Raw genomic sequence first — 24,509 nt, 5'->3', positions numbered from 1 at the left:
TCCCCCGTCCCCGCCGCGTGTCCGTGAGTGGCACCGGCCGCTCGGGCCTCCCCCACCCCAACCCTTCTCAGCAGCCTCCTCTCGAGATGCGCGCCGCTTCCCAGCCAGTCTCGTCCCGCTCCTAAACGCTCTGGCAGCGGCACGGCCCCGCCGCCGCCGCAGGAGCCGCACTCCCCGCGCCCCGGGGCGGGCGGAGCGGGGCGGAGCGGGCGGCCCGGCCGCTCCCCGCTGCCCGCGGCCGGCGAGGCGGAGCCAGCGCGGCGCGGGGCCGGCGAGCCGTGCCCGCCCGGCCGCGGCGATGCGGCGCTGAGAGCCGGCGGCAGCGCTTCCGCGGGCGGCTCCGCCGATGGACGCCTCTCTGCGCCAGGTGGGCAGCGGCGGGACGGGCACGGCGGCGGGGCTCGCCCCTGCTCGGGGCTGGGAGAGGCGGGGGCCGGGCGGAGGCCGGCGGGATCGGGTCCCGGAGCGAGATGGGCATCGGGGTGCCGTGCCCCGGGCCGGGAACGCCCCCGGGGCCGTGGGACGCTGCGCTCCCCGCGGGCCTCGCCGCGCCTCCGCTGCCCCCTCGCCGAGGCGGTCTCGGTTGCACTTTCTGTGGAGCGATGGGATGCGGAGGGTTTTGTCCCCGAGCGCTCCGCAGCCCGGCGCGGCACCGCGCAACCCGTACGAGGGGTTGAAGGGGTTGCGGGAGCCGGAGCCCGACGGATGTGCGGTGCCGGCAATGCCGACCGAGGGCTGCTTGCGGGAGGAGCGGGTTTGTCGCATGGTAGTCATGGCTGCCCAGAGCCGGCTCCTTAATCCTCTAGAACGACTTCAGGGTCCGGAGCCTGCTCCTGCCTGCGTGTGCGTGTCACAGAGCGGCTGGCCTTCGGGGCACCGGGCCGGTGAGCAGCCGGGCAGCGTGCGGCGGGAGTCCCCTGCCCCTCGGTGCCGCTGCCCAATGACCGTCAGGCCGGCGGGCAGAGCGGCTGCCCGGGGCCGCACCCGTACCTGTTAGCCGTGGGCTTTGGTGCCGCCTGCCCGCGGTGCCCTCCCCGGGTGAGCACACAGCCGTGCGGGCACTGTGCTGCCACGGGGAGCGAGTGACTGAGTGCGCGGGGCCAGGTGCCGTGCACAGCCCAGACGCCCCGAAATTCTCTGTGCCCTTTTTCTTGCCTGAGCATACACAGGTTTCCAGCCCAGCCTGGTGATGCCTTTGGTTGTGAGGGGCAGGTGGGTGCAAGGCCAGGGCAGCCCTTTCTGGACCCACGGGTGACAGCGGGTGCCCGTGGCATTGGCAGTGGGCACGGCAGGCACTCTGGGGTGACGGGGCCTTCTCGAGGTCTGCGGCTACGGTCTGAATGCCCCCTGTTTGGGGCATGAGACATCTGCCCCCTCCAGCCCCCAGATGGTTTCCAGGCCATTAACCCCAGTGTCTGGCCTTTCGAGTCATGGGTGCGGAGGGGGAGCTACCAGCGCCCCGGAGCAGCCCGTGGTCGCTGGGCTGGAGCAGCTGATGGGCTCGGGCCTGCCCCCTCCCTGGTGAAGCACTTTCTTTATCAGAACAGATGTTTTCCCAGATCTGGCCCCAGAGAGGAAGGAGTGGCTGCCCCCGGGCTGTGCGGCTGGGGCTGCCCCGCAGCATGCGGCAGCGCATTGCCCAGCATCCTTCAGCCATTAACTGATTAACCTGCTGCTCCTGGAAGTCTGGGCCGTCTGTATCTAATCAGATGAAGGCCAGGGTTTCCCAAAGGGCCATTTCACCAGAGCCTTTTTGCCTGCTCTCTGTCAGGAGGAACCTCCTGGCTTCTTGCAACAGGAGTAGCCACTGAGGAGCCTGAAGGAACTGGTGGGAATGGGAGGCTGGAAAGGGGATGCCCAGAGGTGCACGTCTCAGCAAGTAGCACCCATCAGAGAACTGCCTGCTTTGTCCAGCTCCACGTGTCCAGGCATGATTCTGCCATTATCTGAAGAAACAGGGATTTCCAGGGAAGGGCTGTGGGCCAGTCCTGAAGCCCTTCCCTGGAAATCTAAGAGTCACACATCTCTTGTAAATCACAGACTAAATCCCAATGAAGCAGGGTAGCCAAGGCTGGAGAACTGGGGTGAGCTTGTGCAGGAAATCGTCAGACTTTGCTTTGCAGGAAAGGCAGTGGGGGTGGGAGACAGGGAATGTGGCTTCCCCAGAGCCGGAATGTTTGGCATTTGCTGCACCCCAGCCACTCTTCCTCCTTCTCCATGGGGGGTTCTTGGTGGGAGGGAAAGCCGGAGTAGAAGGGAATTGCTTTGCTTCTTTCTGCAGCAGCTGAAGACGCTTGTTCCAGGGGATGCCATCTCTTACAGGGAATAGCTAAACCCCAGTGTGCTGTTGGTCTTGCCTTAGCAGGCTCCCATGCTGTGCTTGCAGCATTTAGATATCACACTCAGCTATGTGATCAGTATCTGGGGTTAGGTGGGGATGCCATGGGTCTTCACAGCTCCCCTAGTTCCCCCTTTGGCATGCTGGAGACCAGAATGGCTTTGTGAAGGGTTCAACCTACTTGTCATCTTGGTTCTGCCATGAGAGGGATAGTTTTGGCCAGTTGTGCCAGCTTGACACTGATGAAGGGTTTCCCATGTGCTCTGCCCTCCTCTGCTTGCAGACCCCAGGGACAGTGAGCTGCTGGGGTGTGTGCTGCTGCTGCTCTTCTCCTGCAGCATCCCGAGCGGGCCAGGTTAGAAAACCTTCATCCTCAGCAAGTGGTAGAGCACAAAGATGTGTGTGAGCCTCTGCCAGCTGAGGTCTGCTGTGTGGCATGGCTCAGAGATGTGATGGATGATGCCTGTGCTGCAGCCGGGTGTGAGCGGAGGAGCTGAGGCTGTGTGTGTGTGCTCCGCCATCTCCTTGCTTGGCTGCTGCAGTGAGTCCTGTGCCCAAGCAGGGAGGAGGGGCCCTGGAGGCCGGGGCTGTGGCATGGTGACAGATGACGGTCTCCCTGTATGTCTGGAGTGTGGGCAGGATGTGGGGTGACACAGAGGATGTGACTCGCTCTCCAATTCCCCCCTAAGGAGCAGGAATGTCATGGCCAGGGCTAAAGGAGATACTTCTCCCATCCTGTCCTTCTGCACTGCAGTTGGAGTGACCACTTTGCATGGTCCCATTGTCAGTCTGCACTGAGCAGCAGCATCCAGTGGAGTCACAGATGCTCTTCTCCTTCTCATGTGCCACTGGCCTAGAAATGCTGGCATTTTAAGCGTTAAACAGTTTTCCTCCTTGCTCTTATGGCGAAATCCAAAGCTTTTCATCTGTGTTGTAAAATAAATCCCCTGAAATTCTTAAGCTTTCTGATATGGGGACAGAAAGGCGGGGGAATTCTGTTTTCGTGTCCTGCATGGCTGTGGTGATTGGAACCATCCTCTCTACAGCTGTCATGGTCTTCACTTACTGTTCCCTATGTTCCCCATCCTTCCCTGGCCACAGCCCTGCTCTTCTTTGTGGCCTGGGACATCTGCCATGGAGATAGGGAGATGATCCATTTCTCCTGGAGATACACACAGACCAGGAGGGAGCCTCAGAGTCAAGGCTGTGGAGCAGTACTAAGGCTGCTGGAGTTGCCACCATGCATGCACCTGAGCTGCTTTCTTGGCCCCAAACTGAGGTGGGGAGCAAGTACCTCTGCCAGGTTTCTTTTGCTCTGGCAGCTTTGCACTGACTGCTGACTACTTGATGCAAGTGGGAAGTGCCTGACTACTCCACAAAGCCATCAGGGAGTCTGCAGAGTGTGCCCCTTTACTGGCCACAAGACACTCAGCTGAATTTGCTGTCCTTTGGGCATCTAATGGCTTCTTAGTCCCAGCGTAAAGTCATGTGCATAAATATTTGCAGGCAGGGAACATGGGTAAGGAGAACAACTGAGAGGACCTGACTGTGAATGCATCTTTGCAGTGTGGAGCCTGCCTGATTCATGGGTACAGCAGGTAAAGGACTGGTCTGATTTTTGGTTGCACAGGCGATTCTCACCAGCTTTGGGCTCTCTGTTGAAGCTGCCTGGATGCATCATCCAGAGACCCGTGTCCCCAGGGAGCCCAGGTTGTGCTGGGTGGGAAGGGTTTGTACATGGCTGGATTAGGTTTCTCAACAGCTTGATTTGCCCTTCTCATGCTCCCTGCTATTGGGAGAAAGAAGGAGGAGTTCCTGTGAGAGAGGAGCATGGCCAGATATCCGGGACAATCTACCCAGAGACTCTTGTCTGAGATGAGAGGAATGGTTCAGCTGACTTGGCTGATGCTGACCATGAGTGATGTGCTGTCTTTACAGATAACAGTAAGCTGAATGTCCATGTGTTAACAACCACTGGCTTAGGAAAATGCCATCCTGGAAAGAAAAGGTATATAGAACATCATCTTCTTTAGCAGTGAGGCTGCTCTTTGAAGCAGTATTCCCACCGAGCCTTTCCATTTCTCAGGAACACGTGCTTTTCCAGCTTCCCTGACCATCTCCTCTCACTCTACTGAGAATATTGTGACCTCTCAGGAAGAGGACCTGTAGAGATGAAGAAGAGACAGAGAAATGCTGACTGTTACATACATCTTGTATATGTAATGCTCTCTGTGTCAATAGCAAAGAGCAACCCCTCTCTGTTTAATTAGCCTGTGTAGTGCAGCTAAAGGCAAGTGCCACTGTCCTTGAAGATATCCATGCAGCTAGTGTAGCATGGATACTCCACACAGAATTCTCCATCCAAGCTGCATCTCCCCATAACCATTCAGAGTGATAAAGAGGCAATATAAGACAAAAGGGTTTGACTGCCCTGTTTTGGAGCAGCAGTTGCAAGGAAGAAAGCTCTTGTGCCAAAGATGACATGAAACAGTGTCTGGCGGAAGAGAAGGAGTCTTGCTAGCTCCCTCCTTAGGGCATTCATCTGGAGCCAGGCTGCATGAGCTGTGACCTTGTCAGATCCCATCAGCAGCAAGAGGGTGGGCTGGCACAGGCTCTCAATGAGAACCCCCACATGAAGGGAAGCCAGGTTGCCCTGGGCCAGCCTGCAGCTGCCCCATCGTGGCCTCCAAAACCACCTTGTTCTGCTCTGGTTTCACTTCTTGCCACACTTACATTTAACATAATAATCACAGATGTTTTGCAATTTCTTTTTCCCATTTTGCTTTAAGGAGAATATGTGAACTATCTAAATGTGATCATTAAGACTGAAACTTGTGAGAGTCTGGGTTTCCTGGTTATCCTCCAGTTACCCTAAACTCCGCAGTTCTGCCTCCTCATTTCCATCTGAGATCACCCACAGTTCAGCAGTGCTGTAGAGCCAAGTCCCAGGAAAAACACCTATGGAAGGCCTGTCTGCTATGCATCACTTGGCACAGTGCCCAGGGGACTGAGAGGTCCTGTCATACAAGTGCAGTAATTATCACAGCAACTGAACTGGTGGTGGAGCCTCTCATAGATCCAGTCACCAGTGTATTTGATGAGAAGGTGGAAATTAGGGTTAGGATGAGGTGGGTGTATTAGTCCTGTTTATTCCTGTTACTTGCATCTTGAGCCAATGATGAAGATTTGGCTGAATCACATTTTCTAGAAGGGCTTCTTATTTCTGGAGGATCCCCCGCTTTTTGTGGTTTCTTCAAGTGGTTACACAACCTTGTTTTAAAATAAACCCTGCTTCATTTCTAAAGTGTCTGGCAGATCCATCCATTTTCAGGTCCTACTTTTCTTCTGCTTCATGAGAGTCACTTTGTCCCAAATAACTTCTCTGTCTGCAAAAAAATTGTTCTCTGGCACTGGGTTGTCTCTGCGTTGCTGGCAAAAGTGAGCCAGCAGGTAGCAGAGAGGGGTCTCAGTGCTGCTGGCTGCCCTGTCCTCCCAGCAGGGTTGAGTCAGTTGAGGATGCAGGGACAGAGGTGAGGTCTGCAGCCCATGGTGGGCCACATGCTGCTCTAATCCCCCCACTATCACTGTCTGGGCTAGATAGGTCAGCCCTCGCTCTGGCAAATCTACATAATGACATTAACATCTTCACAAATATTTTTGCACTACAAGGGATCTTTCTGAATAGCAAAAATGACTGAGGCTTTTATGTTGTCTCTGGAAGGCTTCTTTCTCACACCTCAAAGCATAAGTAAGCAGTAAACTTCCTTACTCCTGTTTATACATCCCAGACATGCATCAGCTCTTGTTGCAACCAAATGTCCTGGGAGCTTCTGCTCAGCAATTCGCAATCCTCTTTGGGTCTGTGACTTTCCAGAAGACATTCCTGTGTTTGAAGTGCTCCTTGCATTCCTTCTCTCCTGACATGACCTTTTGGTTTGGCTGTACTTTAATCCTGTTTTGTTCTAACAAGGGGCTGTGGAATCCACACTGCTCTGATGGTTGCATCCTTGTGGGTACTTACTTATCTACTAGATGTTGGCATCTGCTAGTACTGTCAGTACTACTTTAGATTTTAGGTCCTTGATGAGAATACAAAATAGTACGGACCCTGTCACTGCAGACATTTGTTGGAAAATCCCGCAATTATTAGTGATTTTCCCCATTCATGAAAACAGCTTTGAGATCCCTTTGCTGCTGTTTGCTCCTCAAAAGCTGACTTTTACTGAAATAGTGTTCTACATGGGCAGTGCCATGAGAGTCAATCACAGTCTTATTTGTCTCGTATGCTTGGATGCTAAGGAAGAAGAAGTCTTTTTGACTAGACTTCTTTCTGCATGTTAATGGGCACTGGACAACAGTTGAAGCCAGAGTATCCTTAAGATGAAACAGCTGAGAGCCAAACCTCTGTATTCTCCCAGGGCTTCTCAGACTCCACTTGCTTTCTGTGTGGTGTTTGAGGGAAGGACACTGAGGACGAGCAAACATCAGGAAAATGTCTCACATGAAGAGTTTAAAAAACCTGAGATTACTTTATTAGTGAAATGACAAATAGGGGGAGACATGGCAAAAGAGCAGAAAATAATGGATGAGACAGAGAAGGTGGATTGAACTCCGCTGTGCCTTTACCTCTGACCGCAAGAAGAAGGGATTTTCTGCTTCACAGTGATGAGACTGGTTTAAAAGCGTACAGTTCTGTGTAATGTGTGAGTGGAAGGTGGAACTCCACAAAGCAGGAAATTATTGACAACAAGGATGTGGCAAGATGCAAAAAGGTCTTGGACATAATCCCAAATTATGCATAATAAACATTGCAGAAGAAATACTCTTTCAGGGCTCTTGTCCGAGATTTTTACAAAACGTTTGGCACTGTGGCTGCTCGGTGACAGACCACTGTGTCCTTGTGGCTTCCTGAGGCCCTGAGCTCTATTCTGTGGACCTTGAAGACTTCTCAACTGTCCATCAGCCCAGCCTCACCCTTGAAGACGTTGGCTGAATTTGAGAGAGGGAGGGAGCTGCAAGGAAGCTGCCTCACTATATTCCTGGTGGCAAGAGGGAGAGGCTTCTTTGAGAAGCACTGTCCAAGTTGAGAGCAGGATAGGAATACCTTTTTACTTGCTCAGTTTGGAGCTGCAAGTTGGTCAGGGAAAGTTTTGCTAGGGCCAGGCTGGGCTCTAGCACATGCCATGTTACCTCCTTTCTTTCAGGGCTATAGAGGAGATGTAGGAAAGCCAGTGTTGCTGTGATGTGACAGGGAATAGACATCTGTAGGTATCCATGTGACTAATGTGCTTAAGGAACATCTCATTTTAATTCAGTTCCTAATTAAAGTTTTAGGTAGGGAAGAGCTTGTTATGAAGGCATGGAAGTGGTATTTACTTTTATGAACATAATGAAATTCAGTATGCATTTTCAAGAATGGTGAGAATTTCTCAGCTGGTTGCAAACTCTGTTGGACTATTACTTCACCTGAGAAGGAGAGTGACTCCACTGCCCATGGTGGAATTGCAGGGGGCAGCTCATCTTAAACTGAGCTTGGAGAGAATGTACAGTGAAGCCCGGAAGGATTCACACCTACCTCCTTTCTGTGCACCTTTTGCTCATGGCAAAGGGCAGCTCTGAAGTATGGGAAAACAGCTGGGGGCTCATTCCCTCCATTCCCATGACAAGCAGTTGGTGTGGTTGCTGCAGTGTGTAGTTGCTTCTTTGAGAAGATTAAGAATTACCTCCATGGACCAGGCATTTCCTGGGAGATATTTGAAGTTGGGAGATGTTCTGGAGAGCGAGAAGAGAAGCTGTGCAGCAGCCAAACTGGGGGAGGAGACAGGAACAGAACAGATGGGAGGGGGAGGCAAAAGGGGAGTAGGAAGCAGTGCACATACATCAGTGACCAGAAAGTGACAAACTGCTCTTAGATTATTTAAAATGCACAAACCTTTTCCTGATACTGCTATTCTGCAAAGCTGCTGGCAGACTGAGGGCTCTGCTCCTTAATGAGTGAGGAATGGGGCTGCTAATTGGCAGAGCTAGAATGAGTCACGGGCTCAGCCGAGGCTGCAGCTCTGGAGCAGCAGGACCCATGGCTGCAGTTTGTGCCCAGCTCTGTGAGCCCTGCTAGCTTGCAGGGGCGGGCTGCCTGAGCTCAGTGAGCTGCTGTGTGGGAATTGTGGGACCAGACAGGTACAATCCAGTCCCTTTTTGCTCTGCAGTGTGTCATCCTCCTGCCTTACAAGAAGCAGACTTTTGTTTCTGTTACACCTACCACTATTGTAGGAATTGTCCCTCTTCCCAGCTACTGCATGTTGGCTGTTATTGCTTCTGTCTCTCTTACCTGTGGCCTCCTGGGCTCCCTCTCCTTTCCAGCAGCTGGTCCCAGTTTTGCTGATCAGATACAACCCATGGGTTCATTTCAGCCTGCCATCAGAAAAACAGCAAAGTTGCATTCCTTACCATATGGGTCTAGGCTGCCAGGGACTCCCCCTCCCCACCAATCTTACATCCATTAGCTAAGGCTCTTTATATTTGTCCTATCACTTATTCATGATCATCCAGATCAATCTGTTGAAAAGTGCATTTATTGAAACCTGATTCTGGCTTTGTCTGAGTTGCAAGGGCCTTTCTAGCCCAGTCTCTGCCTCGTGGTTTTTCAACCACAAAGCCCACTGAGGCTGGGAAAAGAGCTGGCTCAGCACTGTGCTGCTAGGAGAGCCTTTTCTAAGCCTAGGAGCATATGGATCCATCGCCAGGAGAAACACAAGGCTTGGATGCCCAATACCCACTGAACAGCCTCAGTGTGCTAGGAGGACAAAGGTAAGTTATGTATATAGTACTTACAGTTGAAAACTTGTAGCACCCACAGAGATTTTGGTCTCAGACTCTCAGTGCAGGGGTGTACAAATTTGAGACATCCCTGCTGCTTGCAGAATGGCTGACTGGATACAGTTACCCAAATCAAGGAAGGCACTGTAAGAGCCTCTTGTAGTATTGTGTTTGTAGGTAGATCTGGAGGCTGAGGCAGCCAAGTTCATTCACAAAGAAAACAGTAAAAACATCCTGTACTGGAAAAAGCAGACAACTGTGTTCTCATTTCATAAACTGAAAAGTGTCTTCCAACCAAAAACACTTTTCCTCTCTCAGTAACCCCTGGGAAATAGATGCAGCCATCTTGGTTTAGCCCCTCCTGAGCATGGTACTCCCGGGAGTTGTGTAGGGTTGTGCATAAGGAGGAATGGGATGTGAGTGCACTCAGAGAGAGGCAGCACTGCTGTGTCCTGAAGCTCAGCTGGGGCAGCTCATTCCTGCTTGTACCTGGGAAGAAGCAGTTTCCAGAAGACAGAGGACATCCTGGGAAAACGTGAAAGTTCAAGGGTAGTCCAGAGCACACGAGTAAGGAGAACAGAATGTGAAGACTTGTTTCTGAAGCGTGGTACAGTTGTGGAGTGTTTTCTCATGTCAGTCCCTGAATGTGTCTCCTGCTGGGCTGGGAGGCCCTGGAGAGGCCAAGGCACCTGCAGGTACAGAGTTTTGTGTCTTGTCCTCTGGAGCTTACCTTGCGTCCTTCAGTTGCTGGATAACTGATGAGGAGGGTGTAGCTGCTGGCTACACACTAATGCATGGATGCTTTGCTGCTGCAGTAAGGGCTGTGTGCTGCCTCTCTGCCTCTCTGCCCTTATTCTTTCCCTGCTGGCACACCATACTGCATCTGCTGAGATGAGATACAGGCATGCGAATGCAAGGGAGAACTTCTGGTTTCAGTCACTCTAAAAAAAATGTCATAGAAGGCCAAATAAATCTGTGGTTTCAATGGATTTTTTGGTATCATGAATAGCAGGAAATGTTACTTATTTCTGAGTCTAGGATCCCAAAGTGCCATGTGTTATTTGAACTGAGAAATGACATCTTAGAGTTTGCTGTCCACAGTGGAAGGCATCATGGTGTGACAGTGGGCCAGTACTGATGAAACGCTACTCTCTGTATGCAAGCAACTTTATTTTCTAAATTACAGCCCCATGGTATGGGATCAGTTTTCAGGGTTGTGCTTTGCTGTGCACTTTGTGGCAAGGCAAGTTCATGGACAGATTGTTACTGAGGCCATAGGAATGAGGATGTTGGTCTCAGAGTTTGTTTAACATCTGAGTGACTTACCCTTGATATAGGAACTGGTACATTACTATTATATTGTTCCTTTCAGTTCCTGCTGTTGTTCCCTTTAAAACCAAAGCAATAGACCAACCTAATAAACTCCTAGTAAAAGAATAATTGGGAGGGGATGAGCTCATTATGTATGGGGCTTGAGTTAACTGTATGATCACTATTCAGCCAGCTTTATTTGATGGAAAGTGGTTACACAAAATCATCACTGCTGTTCCTCCTCTGTTTTTAAGGTGTTCTCTCCAACAAGCAAGTGCTTGTTGCTTCATTTTGTTGAACTGTTTTGTCTCTGGGTGAGGGTGAGACCTTCTATATCTATATATATCTATATATCTCTATCTATATAGAATGGAAGTTGAAGGGTTTTTACTCTTGTCCTAGAAGAGCAGGGTTTTCCCATCATCTGTGGTGCCTGTGGGAACTGGAGCCTCCCAGAGCTGGCATGTCACTGCTGGGCAGGGCTCAGTCCTACTGACCTTGCTTCTCCTATGGAAGTTCAGCCTTGCTGCCTGGCAGTTTTGGGAAGTTTTCTGCTCAATTTAATCCTTTCAACTGATCAATGACATGTGTGGCATTGGGGAAGAGGGGAACAAAGTGAGGGCAGTCTCTTTGGTGTTGCCATCTGCTCCTGTATTTAGTCAAGGCTCCTTGGGGAATTTCATATTTAGGAAAAAGGGCTGGTGGAAGGAGATGCACTAAAACAAACTCTGCCTTTCAGGAAACGGGGGCTATGGCTATGCTGGGCAGAAGTTACAATAATTATTTGCTCTGTGGTTCCTTTTCTGGCTGTCTCAGCACAATATTCCTTTTGGAAACAGCATAACTGGGTGCAGTTTTTCTGCTGTGCAGAGGTAATTGCTGTTGTACAAACAGCTACAACATCAAAGTAAACTGAAGTAAGTCATTCTGGGCAGCTGAAATACCACAGTGCCTGGGAGTTTCAGCATGTTGCCTTCTACTCCTTAGCAATACACAGAAGGGCCTGCCATAAGTTTGTGTGGTGGTGTACAAAAGACCTATGTATCCTTGGAGGAGTATTTGTTAATGCTTTTGCATGTGGACTTCTGCTGGGAAAGGGGTCTGGATCAGTCTGGACTTTTAAATCATTTCTATGTGTTGAAGATAGCTGAGTAATCCCATTGCCTCTCTCCCCTCTTTTCCCTTCTAAATGGTACCTATTAAATAACAGTGTTCATGCTCATGGATTTTCTCTTCTGTGTCAGATTATCAGCTGCCTGTAGCTCCAAGTTAATTTCTGAGCTCAGGGAATGGAAGTCTGTGTAACCTGGACCTGCCTGGTCTTCAGGGACAGACCATGTCGGGTGCTGCGATCGTGGCACACTCCCATATGCAGGGTGTGCATGCCGTGGTGTTGGGGCGCAGTGTGCATGGCAGGGTGCAGGCTTGTCTCCTGATTAAACTGCACTTGCCTCAGGCTCTCATCTCTGCCATCCTGGGTTACTGGTGTCTGAAGGCATTGAAATGTGCTGTCGGGGATGTTTACACGAAGTGTTTTATAAAAGGCTTTCTTTCATCCCACTGTTTGGAGACACAACCTTCCTGTTTTCTGACTCTGCTTTCTACCTTGGTGGTAGTAGGAGTCTTTGGTGAAAGTGGCAAAAAAGTCTTTTAACACGTGTTGCTGTTCATCTATTTACGCAGAATAGTCAGAATGTGATTTGGGAATGCTGATGATTTCTCAACAGCAATGTCTTGCCCAGATGCCTTAGGACACTGTTTCAAGCATCAAGAGTTTCGGAAAACATAAGAGGATGTAACAAATCCTATTTATAGTTCCTCAAAATCTGTATGTGATGTATTGTTCATACCAGCTCTCTGGGATCTCAAATCTGTAACATTACATTTTTTTCTATTGCTATTGTTCACTGGCCACGAGGATGATCTTTGCAGAGCATCCATGGGTTTAGGTGCTGATCAGATGCAATGGTGCTTTTCATTCACTTGGTGAGGGGAGATTAATCTGCTTGATGTGCACACTCTAGACCAGAGCACAGCAGTAAAGCTAGAATTATGTACATCTTTTTAATGTCATTAAACCCAGTTCTTTTATTGGGAGGACTGGAGGTTGGCCGAGAGATGTATCTCCTATTGTAAGGAAAGTCCAGGGTACTAAAGTGTTTAAAGTGACTTAAGTAGTTTAAAAAAACCCACCTAAACTAAAAACAAATCATTAAAAATAGAATTAGTGTTCCACATTTTGTATAATGTAATATAGGAACACTATTCCATTTCTTCAAACATATTAGGCCTATAAGCAAAGAGCTAATGGTGCTGATGGGATTAAGAGGGTAGGAAGGGCTTAAAGCTCACGATCAATAACTTAAGGACATAAAAAAATTAGGAAGAAAGTCAGTCTATGAATCAATGAAAGGCAGGATGGCCCTAATGTTACTCAACAGCTGAGCACTTTGGAGTTTTCTCAATATTTACCTAAGCAGAGTTTATGTGATTTATGTGGGAAGACATGGAAATGATTAGTTTGCAATAGCTGAAATGTGGTGTGACTTCATGCCTAACTCTGCAACTGCAAGTCATGCTTGTTCTGATCTGCCTTCATGCTCCTGCTCTTTCCCTTGTACCAGGTCCCACAGGCAGACAGGGCAGAAGAGGCCAATCCAACAAACTTGTTTTCCCTACTATTTTGGTAGGCGAGCTATGAGAGCTACCTGTCCTGCAGATCCCTGCATGTGTGCTACCAGAAATCTGGTTTTGTCTTGAGACACACGGAGCAGTTTAAGATGTTGTAATGTATGTGAAACATCATATATATAAACATATATAAACACCAGTGCATACATACATCAGACATCAGGCCATCATGTATACATTAGTGTATATATACATCAGAGAAACACTCATGTCATGCCATTTACCAAAGGAAACTCTTGCCAGAGTTTGCAAACAAGCTCTGTGAAATCCTCTTAGCTGTTTGCTGGTGATTTCTGGAAGCATTTTGACTTACAATGATGCGTGGGTGTATGAAATTGTAAACATGCTTTATTTGTATTTTCTATTATTATTATAGCATGACTTTTAATGACCAGCTATTTCAAGTTTTAAAATATTTAGACAGTCAAACCAGCTATTCTATGTGTTGGTATCTTTCCATGACACTTTCTATAAAAATTGTTGTTTCCTGACTTTGGTTTCCGCATGAAGCTCATTAAAACTGATTTTTCTTCCGCTCATGTTACATTAAAAAAACCAAAACCCGTTTCTCTGAAAATGTAAGTAGGACTTACTTAAATATTTTAAGCAGCTGTAGCTTAGAAGTAGCCTCTGAATACTGTAGCTTCCCCCAGCTTTCCTTGGGTGTTTGCACCCCTTGTGCAGATCTTGCAGGCTCCAGTTCTTTCTAATGGGTATCTTCTGGTTTTTGCAGGGTGCCAGGGTATGGCTGCGGGAGCAGGACCAGCTGCAGCCATGCACCGTTGGCTTTTGTGCCAATGGAAATGTTCTCTTCACCTCAGATTATGGCATGGTAAGTGAAGTTTGCATGAGTTTGTAGCCTATGCCAAGTTTTAAGATGGACTTTTTGGTTTTGCATGACCATCATGTTGAAATTTATCAATGGAAATGCTGAAATTCTCTCTGAAAAGTGACCTGGCTCTGTTACAAACTATGCCAAAGGTCTAACAAATGTTAAAAAGAGAAGATTGTTCTTTTTGTTCTCTTCATTTCTCTGCCTACCTCACTTTTCTTTGTTTCCCTTGTGCCATCTTTGAAGCGGTTGCATTAACAGCCTAGCAAAACCACCTATTGGCTAAATGCTCCTGGAAGGAGGTAGCTCCACCAACCAAGCAGCCCTTCCTGCCAGGACGTGAAAGCTGTGCCACTCTAAGGGTGGTTGTGCTCACCACCAGCAGTTCCAGCAGCTTTTGCTGTCAGCCCTTGGGGCCAGGGGCACGTGGCAGTGGGCTCCCTGTGCCAATCTGTGTGTAAAGGCAGCAGCAATGCACAGGACAGCTCAACAAGGCAGCCAAGCTCAGCAGAGCTCCCTGACAGTGATAGGAACAAGCTTCTTTCCCTCTGGATTTCCAGCTCTGTGCTCCTTGTGGTTCCCTGGTGCAGCTGCTGCAGTGCTTATGGAATAATATTGGTAGGAAGGGACCTCTGAGGATCATCCAAGTCCTCAGTGAGTCAGCTTGCCTGGCTAACCTGGGGAAAACTATCCACGCCTTCACGGAGGTTCTTGGTGAGTCAGACTGGTGCCTGTGCTGGGAGGAGGATGGGGAAATGGGCAGGACTGTGCCCTCCAGCAGTGAGCAATTAGACCTGCTCAGCTGTTCTGGTGAATGAGCCCTGCAGGTGGCTGCTTTGTTGCAGAAAAATTTTTTTTTGTACAGGTTTTTTTCAGCCTCTTACCTGGCAAACAAAGGAGGGCACAGGGGGAAAGGGGATTTAGGACTCCAGTTTTCGGAGTCAGTGGTAGGACTGATGTACTTTTCAGTCTTGCCTTGAAAGGCCTAAATTTCAAGTCATCATTGTTTTATAAAGAGCCTCATTTGTTTCTCAGAGATATAAATTCCCCTAGCAAACAGAGATTTTTCATCTGGTTACTTTAGTCTCTCAAATCCCTCTTGAGAAGTTGACTTGTTTTGCGAGCGCTGGATATCACTAACACATTTTAAGGGATCACAGGTAACGCAGCAACCTCCAGAGGGGCAGCAAATGGTGAGTACTTCTGGGACTCTGCCAGTTCTGTCTCTTCTGACGTGCTGCTGTGCCTTGCAAAATCTTTCAAACCCACCTGGCACCTCTAAAAGGACACCGGAAATCCCAATTTGGAGCCATCTGTGTGGGTGCACCCACCTCCAGCCTGTGTCCTGTATGCTGGAAGATATGCTCAGGATAATGCTGGGTGGCTTACAGGTATTAAAAAAAAAAAAAACCTGGGTTTGGGTTTTTTTTCTTCCATGCAACAAGAAACCCCTAGGCTGGAGGAGCATGTGCTTTATGGCTTCTGCAGTAAAAGCACATGGTGATCATTAAAGGACTTTATTTACTCAGTGCCACCCACAAGAGCTGTCCCGGGTGCTTCTCTCACCTGCCACATTCATTGCTTCATAGCTGTATGAGGGACTGGCAGTCCTACCCTAGGTGAAAACTCTGATAAATGTCTTCACTTTGGGTTGGATGGGCCAGTTGATCCCTCTGATTTTTAGGACCCCCAAATCTAGTGTCCTCATGTTTGCTGTGGCCCAGCATCCCTGCAGCTCTTGCAGCTCTGAGGTAAGAAGTCCAGTCATGTTTCAGAGCTTTTGTCATTTGTTTTCACTTCCTTAAAAACACCTCAGGCAATAAATCATCAGAAATGGGACTTCCTGGGAGGAGAGGACGAGCCAATGCTTATGAAACACAAGATTGGAAACCATGATCCAGACAAAACAGCCAAATGCTTTATGAATAAATATAACTTGGATGCCAGGTGGGAGCTTTGCTTATGTGCTCAGGATGGCACCAATGGATGGAATTGAGTTTGAGAAGGAATAATTTCTCCCTTGCTGAGCCCGGTGAGCAGGGCTGGCAAGCCTCATCTTTGCTTGTTTGTTGGCCAGATTTTTCTTTATTCCTGACCATTGCAGGGCCTTGGAGAGAGTAATGGCCATTTTGGTCTCATTTTGGGCTAAATCTGAGGTAAATTTAGTATGTCACTGGTGAGAAAGTAGAAATCTCTGGCTGTTTTGTGAGGTGCCTGTTAGACTGAAAGCTGATTGTTTTCCTTCCCAAGTAATAAAGATCTGCTTATTAACACCTGTAACTTTGTGGTTTATGTATTAGCTTGTTAAAAAGGGGATATTCCAGGGGCAACTTTGCTGAGAGATCAGTTTGCCTGAGTTCTTACTTGCTTCAGGAAAAATCAGCTATCCTATTCAGCTCAGTAGTGTTGAACATCAGCCTGGCATACCCTTCCTGGAACAGGATGATGGGGAAGAATCTTTGACATTCCTCTCCTGGCAGATTGCTGGAAGCGTCCAGGAGTGAGCAGTGGGGTAACAAAAGCTTCCTCACTGGGACTCTGAGGGTGGAGCATCATCCTGTTTCTGTCTCAAACCTCTGAGCTCCTTGAAGAAAGTCACTTTGGCAGTCCTGGGATATGTGTCTGTGTCCAGGAGCATGGCTAATCCTTGCAGCGTATTGGTGATACAGACACTGGAAAAACTACTGTCTTCCCTGCAGAGCAGAGGACAAATTAAAAGCCAGCTTTCTTCCAGTGCCAGGGAAGACCTGAAAACCCTCCCACATGTCACTAGTGCCTTCCAGAGGCACAGAGCCATCACCTCCCAAACCTCAGTGGGGCTGGAGGCCCCAGCCTCTGCCTCAGGGAGGGTGAGCTGCCTAGGCATGCAGTGATGTGCATTAGATGAACCTCCTCAGCCTCAGGGATGGGTAGGTGACAACTTGGTCTCTGCTGGGATGGCAGTGTTGTGTCACACTGCTCCTCCAGGGAGTACATTTCACCTCTGCAGTGTTTCTGTTTAGAGGGTACCTGACCTTTGTTGCTGTCCTGCCAGAGCATGTGCTTAACTCTTTATGGATATTGGACCAGACGGTTTTTAGGGAGGGATGACTGAATAACACCAATCAAGTGGCTCAAGACAGGTGTAACAGGTGACTATCTAAGCCCTACTAATCATTTACTTGTTCATTTAGGACCCCTGTTCCTCTTCAGGGTTCCATTTTCTCCCATGTTGTCTACAGGAACAAGGAAACAAGCTCTGACCCATCACTCTTCATGTATAGCAGCCTCTTGGCACAGGTGCTGCCAGCTGCTTGATATATTTTAGGACGCTTGTCCACTCAGCTTTTTGTCTAAATGTTTTCTTAATGTTTCTCTTCTGGCCCAAATGGCTGCAAGTGCTGACAGAGCAGTAGTAAACGAGTAAGTACCAGGCAGATATAAGGAACGATCACATCATATGGTTTTTTCCTTGTCCTCTTCCAAGATTTGTATAAGTCAGCGGGCAAGAGAGAGCCAGGGTTATTTGCTGCTTTCTGGTTTGAAAGTGCTGTACTGATTTTGTTCCTGATAGTCCAGTTCATGTTGTGCATCTGCAGCTTGTACTCTCTCCTGAATTTAGTTGTCCCACTCTCCCTTTCTGCTCCCTCAGTTCTCCTGTGAAAGTGCCTGAGGTCTCCGCTCTGAAGAAGAAAAAAAAGGTTTTTTTCTAGGGCCGTGCTTGCAGAGTGGGGGTCCTGCTGCTGGCAGTCACACCTCTCTGATACCCAGGAGCAGAACTGGTGTGGAGAGGCCTGGAGAGAGCCTGTTTGCTGGACTGGGCTTTGTTTTACACTGTTCATGAACATGAACTGTGTAATTTCAAAAGCCTCTTGGCTGGTGAAAAAAGTAGGCTGTGAAGGAGTCTGCCAGTGGAAGAGACCAAGTCCTTGCCACACAGGTGTGACTGGCGGAACACACCTGGGGGACTGAGCCAGCTTCTCCTCCTCAGCTCCCTCCAGGAACAGAGCTGCTCTTACGGTTGTGCATCGTGGTGATCTTGTAAGGATGCTGTGCTGGGTTCTTGATGCCCTGCACTGGTGGGGTGCAGGCTCAGAGCCCTGAAGGGGTGATCCCTGGGTACCTGCAGTGTGCTGCAGCTGTGAGCACCCTGCAAGGGACTCGCAGGGGTGGCTGCTGGAGGGGGCTGGGTGACCTCATTCTGTCTGCAGCCTGCAGCTGCAGGGATGGCCTCTCCCCAGCAGTGACGGCAGCCTGAGCACTCCAGGAAAGCGGGCAGGAGAAACCAGTTAGATCAATGCTATAGGTTATAGTTTGTTCTCTATGGAGCCCATCAGCTTCTTGCTGGTACCCAGGAGGGCTACAAGCAAGGATGGAATGAGGTAGAGACCAGAGCCCCAGGAGAGGGGGAAAAGCACAAGTTTCTTTGGAGGGGTTACTGTGGACCAGTTTCCTTCTCCAGGATGCCTATATGAAGTCTCCCATCTGTCTCTCTTGCATCTTACCATCTAGCACAGCTTTGGATGCTGGGTGGGAGATGGCACATGGTTGAATCCAAGAGTGGGAAGCAACTGAAATAACTTTTGTGAAATGCCAGCATCGTGCTTGAGGAGGAGGAAAGGACGGCTGGGATGTGCCTGTGGTGGAGGGAAACAGTCACATAATCTCAGCTGTGTTGAAAGGGGGTGAAGGAGATGACCTGATAACCGGAGAGTGGGTTACTGAGGAGGAGGAAGCTCTAGCAGGAAGAAGGATGCAGCAACTGAGGCAAGATGAGTGCAACTGCACAGAGAGATGAGTACTTCCCAGAGAAGCGAGAGAAGTTAATAGGTGTCACTGTACAAATATTTTGAAAGCTGCATCACATACATGCGTGTCATCACACAGAGAGAATGTCACTACTTTATTTGGCTTCTCATGTGCTTTGCTTTCCTTTGCTCTTGAGATGACAAACTCTTCCAGATGCTCTCTGGCTGCTTCTATGGAGAGAGTGTAGGGCCAAACTTGGAATGTGAATTAGCTTTTTCTCTACTTCTCCACAGTCAGAGACATGATCTCACCTGTGTTTTTTGTGAAAGACTGTTCCTGGTCTCTTGGGAGCAGCTGCCATCATTATTCACAGTCATGAGTGCAGTGTGTAATACCTGTCTAGCCTACCGGCTGCAGGCTGGTGCCCTGCTCCTGTTAAGGGGAAATTAAGTAACCTTGAGTTGATTTGTCCTCATCACTAGTGAAGGTGAGAGATTGACTCTGTAGCAAAAGAAGTGTGCTGCATAGTTTCTGGCCAGAGAACTCAAGTATGTAGGAACGGAAGGGTGACTATAAAAACGGAGCAGATCTGTGTCTTATTCATTTCCTTTTCCAGTGCCAAAGTATAAAGGTGCATATTTCTGGTAGGAAATCAGACCATGTGCCCAGGTGTCATGAGCTTATTTGTCCTTCTCCCCGTCCTTCCAGGTGTTCCAGTACCCCAAGGCCTCCCTTTCCAGAGAAAAGGTCTTACCCATGCACCAGACCAGCGCTGATGGGGTAGAAGACATGTCCATGCTGGGAGATCTGCATGAAGCTGCCATCCTGCTTAACCTTCATCAGCGCTACCAGCAGGGTAACATCTATGTAAGTGCTCATCCCTTTTGGCCTAATGGTTTTTGTTTAGCTTCAGGGCTGCCACTTAGCATGTGAAGTGGCAACTGATGTTGTCCTTGTCTCTTGAGGATAGGAATTGGAGGGGATTTTCTGCCTTTCCAGCTCCATCATCCCTTTGAGATCCTACCCCTATCAGAGGGGCCTCTTTGCCTCTATGGAAGAACTTCCAAAATGTGAATGTTCACCTCTAAGCTTTGTGGTAATTGCGCAGCTCTGTATCCTCCATGAGCATCCATGTTTGATGAGCTGTCAGTCACATTCCCCAGGATCCCCATTATGGCTGTTCCATGGTTTATAGGGCCAAGCAGACTGGAAAGTGCAGCATATGCAGGTTGTTGCTGAGTATCCCTCCTGATCCAGACAGATGAAGCTACTGCCTAACAAAGCTAGGGATGCAAACCTGTTGGCTAACTCTGCTCTCCTTGTGCAGATAAATACTCATAGCATGTCCTGGTTTCCCTCTCAGGCCCTCAGGAAGAGGCAAGTGTTAGGAAAGGGACTTGGGAGGAAAAGCACACGTGGGACAAGACATCTCTGAAGTGCTGGGATGGTAGTGCTCTGCTGAGACTTGGAGAGAACAAGGAAGATAGACTACAAAGACTGCCTTACCTTGCTTTACTCTTACCTTGCTTGTCCATGCTATGTGCACAGAGTTTTTCAGAATCTGACAGGAAAAATGTAAATCTCTGCCTATGTTGCATAGCAACTGTTATCAAGGCAACCAAACTATATACACCTGTATTCCAGTAAATTATCAGTAAAGTGACCCTATTTCTGAACCATCTCCTGCACTGGATGCAGAGACTGTAAATTCTTTTGTTTTTGCTGTAGACTCCCTTGCCTGTTGTCTATCGACACAGCCTTGTGACCCTGTGACAGCACCCACGTGCACACGCTATTTTTAAGGCCCATATCTTTGGTGCTCTTCTCTTCCTGTGTTTGACACATGCTATGTATCTGTGCAGCTTTTGACCCATTTGGATATATTCCTCCTGTTTCTTCTCCCTCACACCTTAAAATGCGATGCAGGATTCTCTTCCTTTTCAGTCTGTGCCTTGTACCAGAAATGCCACAACACCAGCAGTGTGACAGTGTCATAGCAGCCCTATCTCCTTAAGCCCTTCCTCTAGCTCTGATGTGTCATTCCTTCTCTTATTCAGCATTAGTTCTGTGACTTCTCCATCCATGCATAAAGGTGTTAAGGTTTAACACCTTTACACCTCGTTTTTTGCCTTTGCATAGTGCATGAATGTCAGATGTGCACCTTGGGTCTGAAATTTTTGGAGATGTATGAAGGGGCCTGACCTCTGTAACATGCTCAGCACTGAGAAGAACCCCTCAGTGTAGGATTGTTAGCCCCACCATGAGCTCTTAAAGGAGATTCTTTCTGATCAGGGAGTGTAGGTAGCAGTCTATCTAGACTGGTGTGGCACCCATAATTAATTTACTACAGCAATACTGACAAGCTCAACAGTACCTTTTGTTTTCCAGATAAATACTATTTGAGCTCTACGCAGCTGTTGAAGGAAATTATGTGAGCACAGCAACAGCCTGCATCTTCCCTCTTCATTCTTGCAATTCCTGTATTCCTTAATAAAAGTAGACCCAACATAATGTGAGTGATGTATAAATGAGCCAGGGGCTGTACTGCCAAATTTTGTGTTGTCCTGAGCAATGCCATGCCTAACCATCCAAGTAGGATCTACTGTCCTGAGAAGCAGACCTGCCACATGTGGCTTGTCCTGCTCTGGAGAGTTCTGTAGGGACAATTACTTTGCTGATAGAGTAGCTGGTATGTATGTGGTTTTACTGCTATTAAAAATTATGGATAGAAATTGTCTCTAAGGGAATGCATGTGATGAGGAGACTGGAACTGGGTGGTGGAAAAGTTTCCTAGAAACACCTTTGAAAGAGATGGCTGTACTGGAAGAAGTTCTGGAAAGGCCTTTCCAGGAGTTCTCTGGAAAGGAGCTCTTGTTCCTAGTGAGAGGTGGAATTACAGTGGAAAATGCAAACTGAAACATCTGAGAGGAAAACATGCTGGGAGAAGAGTTACAATGGACATCTCTGTCTCATAGTCTCTGGACAATGCCTGTTCCTCAACTGCTTGTACAATGCTTTTTCCCCAATTCACGTTTTCTCACTCAATGCTTTCCTCTCTCTCCACCTCTCTGGCCAAAGATCATCTGCTTGCTTACTGCTTTAATTACCAGTGAATTATATTTCTGCCCACAAAGGTTCCTGGCAGAGGGTCCTCAGGACTCAATCTATGCTAGCCTGTTTATACTGATAATGCAGTTTGGCCTAGGTGACTTTTTTTTCCCCCCTGATGATCTCTGACTGCTGCTTTAATAAATGAGTTTTAAATATTTTGGTGACTACAGCATCTTATCAGTCTGGCTTCTGGCTTCAGAGCTTGGCATTGCTATAGCCCCAGATCTCATTTGGTCTGATGAGTCTTCCCTGTCACCAAGTGTTTAATTTACAGCTTCTCCAACAGATACATTCAAATGCTTTTATATCTGTTGGGTGACTTGTAGGTAGTTCATGGTTTGGATATAATGCTAGATGTTGTCCCTGACCACAAAGCTTGGCACCTCCTGCAGTAATCTAAGTGTTTAGTTTGTCATGTCTGCTGAGAATGGGTCTTCCTTGAGCAGAGCAGTCCAAGATGTCCCTGTGAGGGAGGCCACTGCACCCAGGAGCAAGATTTAAGCTGGATGTTGACCATATTACAAAGCCATCATTAGGAGAGAGGTGGCACCATTGCTCTGATTCAGCTCTGAGAATAACTGGATTTGAGCTGGTTGGCTGAACCGAAAAAGTCATGCCCCAAAAAGCAACATTAATTTCCTTCTGACTATACAAAATGATACATTTGAAATTCAGTATTGTGCTCTGGATATTTTATTTTAAATCTTGCTACGTCTTTTTTTGATCTGTGAGATTTTCAAAATAAATATTTTCAAAATAAAATGTTTAGAAAATATAGAAATGTTTTGACTTGAAATCCAGAGCTTCATCTTCACCTGTCAATTTTGATTTGGTTTACCAAATGATTTAAGCTGCTACAAACAGCATTTTTCGGCAGAAGAAAAATTATATGCTTTAGTGCTTCTTTGCACATGTATGTTTTGTGTGTGTGTGTGTGTCTGTGTTTCAACTCTTTATTCAGGAGGTTCTTGAACCCTGCCATGCCCCCTCCGCTTAGGACTGTGGATAGGGGCATTGAAGGTATCTCCTGATACTCCTTCAGTCCTGGCTCTGCTGTTCAGCTTCAAGTACAGTGCAGAGTAGCTGGGTATGAAGATGGCTTCATGTTTTTAAATTGTGTAAGCTTAATTTAACAAAGACAACAGGATAAGAATGTTGTATTGTAAAGCAGCAAAATTCAGAGTGCCCCATCCACACCCAGCTGTACAGCTCCTTCCCTGGGGTTTGACATTCTTTGCCAAACTGTGGAGCTCTCTGCTGAAGCCCAATGACCTTATTTAGGCTTTCTCCTTCACCATTACTTATTTCAGGGTCTGGGTTTGTTGTGATTTTTTTTTTCCCCTCCAGGAGCTTCATTTCCTTTCTGTGTTTTGTTCTTTCCCCGTAGACAAACATTGGTTCCATCTTGGCATCAGTAAATCCCTACAAACCCATCCCTGGTCTGTACAGTGTGGATGCCATAGACCTGTACAGACAGCACCGTCTGGGTGAGCTGCCTCCCCATATCTTCGCCACCGCTAACGAGTGCTACCGCTGCTTGTGGAAGCGTCATGACAGCCAGTGTGTTCTGATAAGGTTAGAAATGGAGAACCAGCTACTCCATGGCTGCATCACACGCCTTGCTCCTGCTGTTCCATTTGCATTGACATCTGCCTAAATACCCACACCACCCTCCCTGCCTTTGCCTGATCCCTGCTTGTCACAGCGGAGATGTCACGTTTATTCCTAGAGATCACTTCTGTGCTGCGGGTAGGATGGTCATCAGCTCTGTCTGTCCTGGATCCGTGAATGAAATGTATGGTTTTTTTTCTTAACAGTGGAGAAAGTGGAGCTGGAAAGACTGAGAGCACCAAGTTGCTCCTGAAATTCCTGTCAGCCATGAGCCAGACCTCCCTTGGGGCCCCTGTGTCTGAGAAGAGCACTCATGTGGAAGAAGCCATCCTGGAAAGCAGGTACAGTCACCCTCATGGGCACCCGGAGTGCTGGGTCAGCCTGCCTTTGGGGGGCCCTGCCGTTGGGGTCCCTGCCTTCTGGGCAGCTGGGCCATGGATGGAGCCAGACCTGGGTGGAGAGGATCATGGGGCTGGATGGTGTCACTTCAGGGAAATGCGAAGGTTGCGGTCTTGCTGGGAGGCCTCTCCCTGGCTGCTCTCCCAGCTGTCCGTGGATGGATTAGGCTTCTTTCCAACAGCAATGTGGGATGTGTATGGCAGCTGGAGAATAAATGTCTAGCTCTCGATTGTAGCTGTCCTCCCAGTGAGTCTCTGTCATACTCTGACTCCTGGTTTCCTCCATTAGCTCCTGCTCTCCCCCAGCCTCCCTGTGTTTCAGGCTGCTGGTATGTCTTGCCCTCAGGAGTCCCATGAGCCACCTGGCAGCTCTTCTGCTGTCCTGGCAAGTGATTTCATGGAGAACCATCCATGGGAGCTGGCACCAGGGAACAACCACCACCCACCTAAACCCTGATGAGGCATCAGGCGGGCAGGGAAGCACATGGCGCCTGAATCAAATGTGTTTGAGAGAGAAGCTGGCAGCAATGAGGGAATGGAGACACACTCTGGGGGAAATCCCTCACGCCAGAAGTCCTGACACCCCTGAGGGACCATAACCCTTGCCAGGGCAGGGACAGCTCTGAGGGACCATGGCCCACAGGTGACCTATGCTAGAACAGGGAGGTGAAGG

The 24,509-nt window shown here is 48.5% G+C and overlaps 1 protein-coding gene across 4 annotated transcripts in view; it reads left to right on the top strand.

Annotated features, from left to right (window-relative positions):
• The first annotated feature begins 275 nt into the window (after window positions 1-275).
• LOC125328675 (unconventional myosin-X-like) overlaps window positions 276-24,509 on the top strand; it is an 89,180-nt gene continuing 64,946 nt past the window's right edge. For 2 of the 4 annotated variants that reach the window (XR_007204802.1, XM_048309700.1), the window contains exons 1-4: window positions 13,866-13,988; window positions 19,425-19,583; window positions 23,215-23,402; window positions 23,645-23,779. Coding sequence is in view for 3 of the 4 variants with exons in the window: in XM_048309700.1 (XP_048165657.1) it covers window positions 13,866-13,988; window positions 19,425-19,583; window positions 23,215-23,402; window positions 23,645-23,779 (605 nt within the window). In the remaining variant the exon portion in view is untranslated. Of the gene's footprint in view, window positions 368-13,865; window positions 13,989-19,424; window positions 19,584-23,214; window positions 23,403-23,644; window positions 23,780-24,509 lie in introns of those variants that run through there. The other 2 variants (XM_048309701.1, XM_048309702.1) reach the window with 2 other exon arrangements.

Source organism: Corvus hawaiiensis, chromosome 7 (genome assembly GCF_020740725.1).
Source record: "Corvus hawaiiensis isolate bCorHaw1 chromosome 7, bCorHaw1.pri.cur, whole genome shotgun sequence".
NCBI lineage: Eukaryota > Metazoa > Chordata > Aves > Passeriformes > Corvidae > Corvus > Corvus hawaiiensis.
Note: the sequence above shows the minus strand (reverse complement) of the source record. Positions and strands in the feature narration are given on the sequence as shown.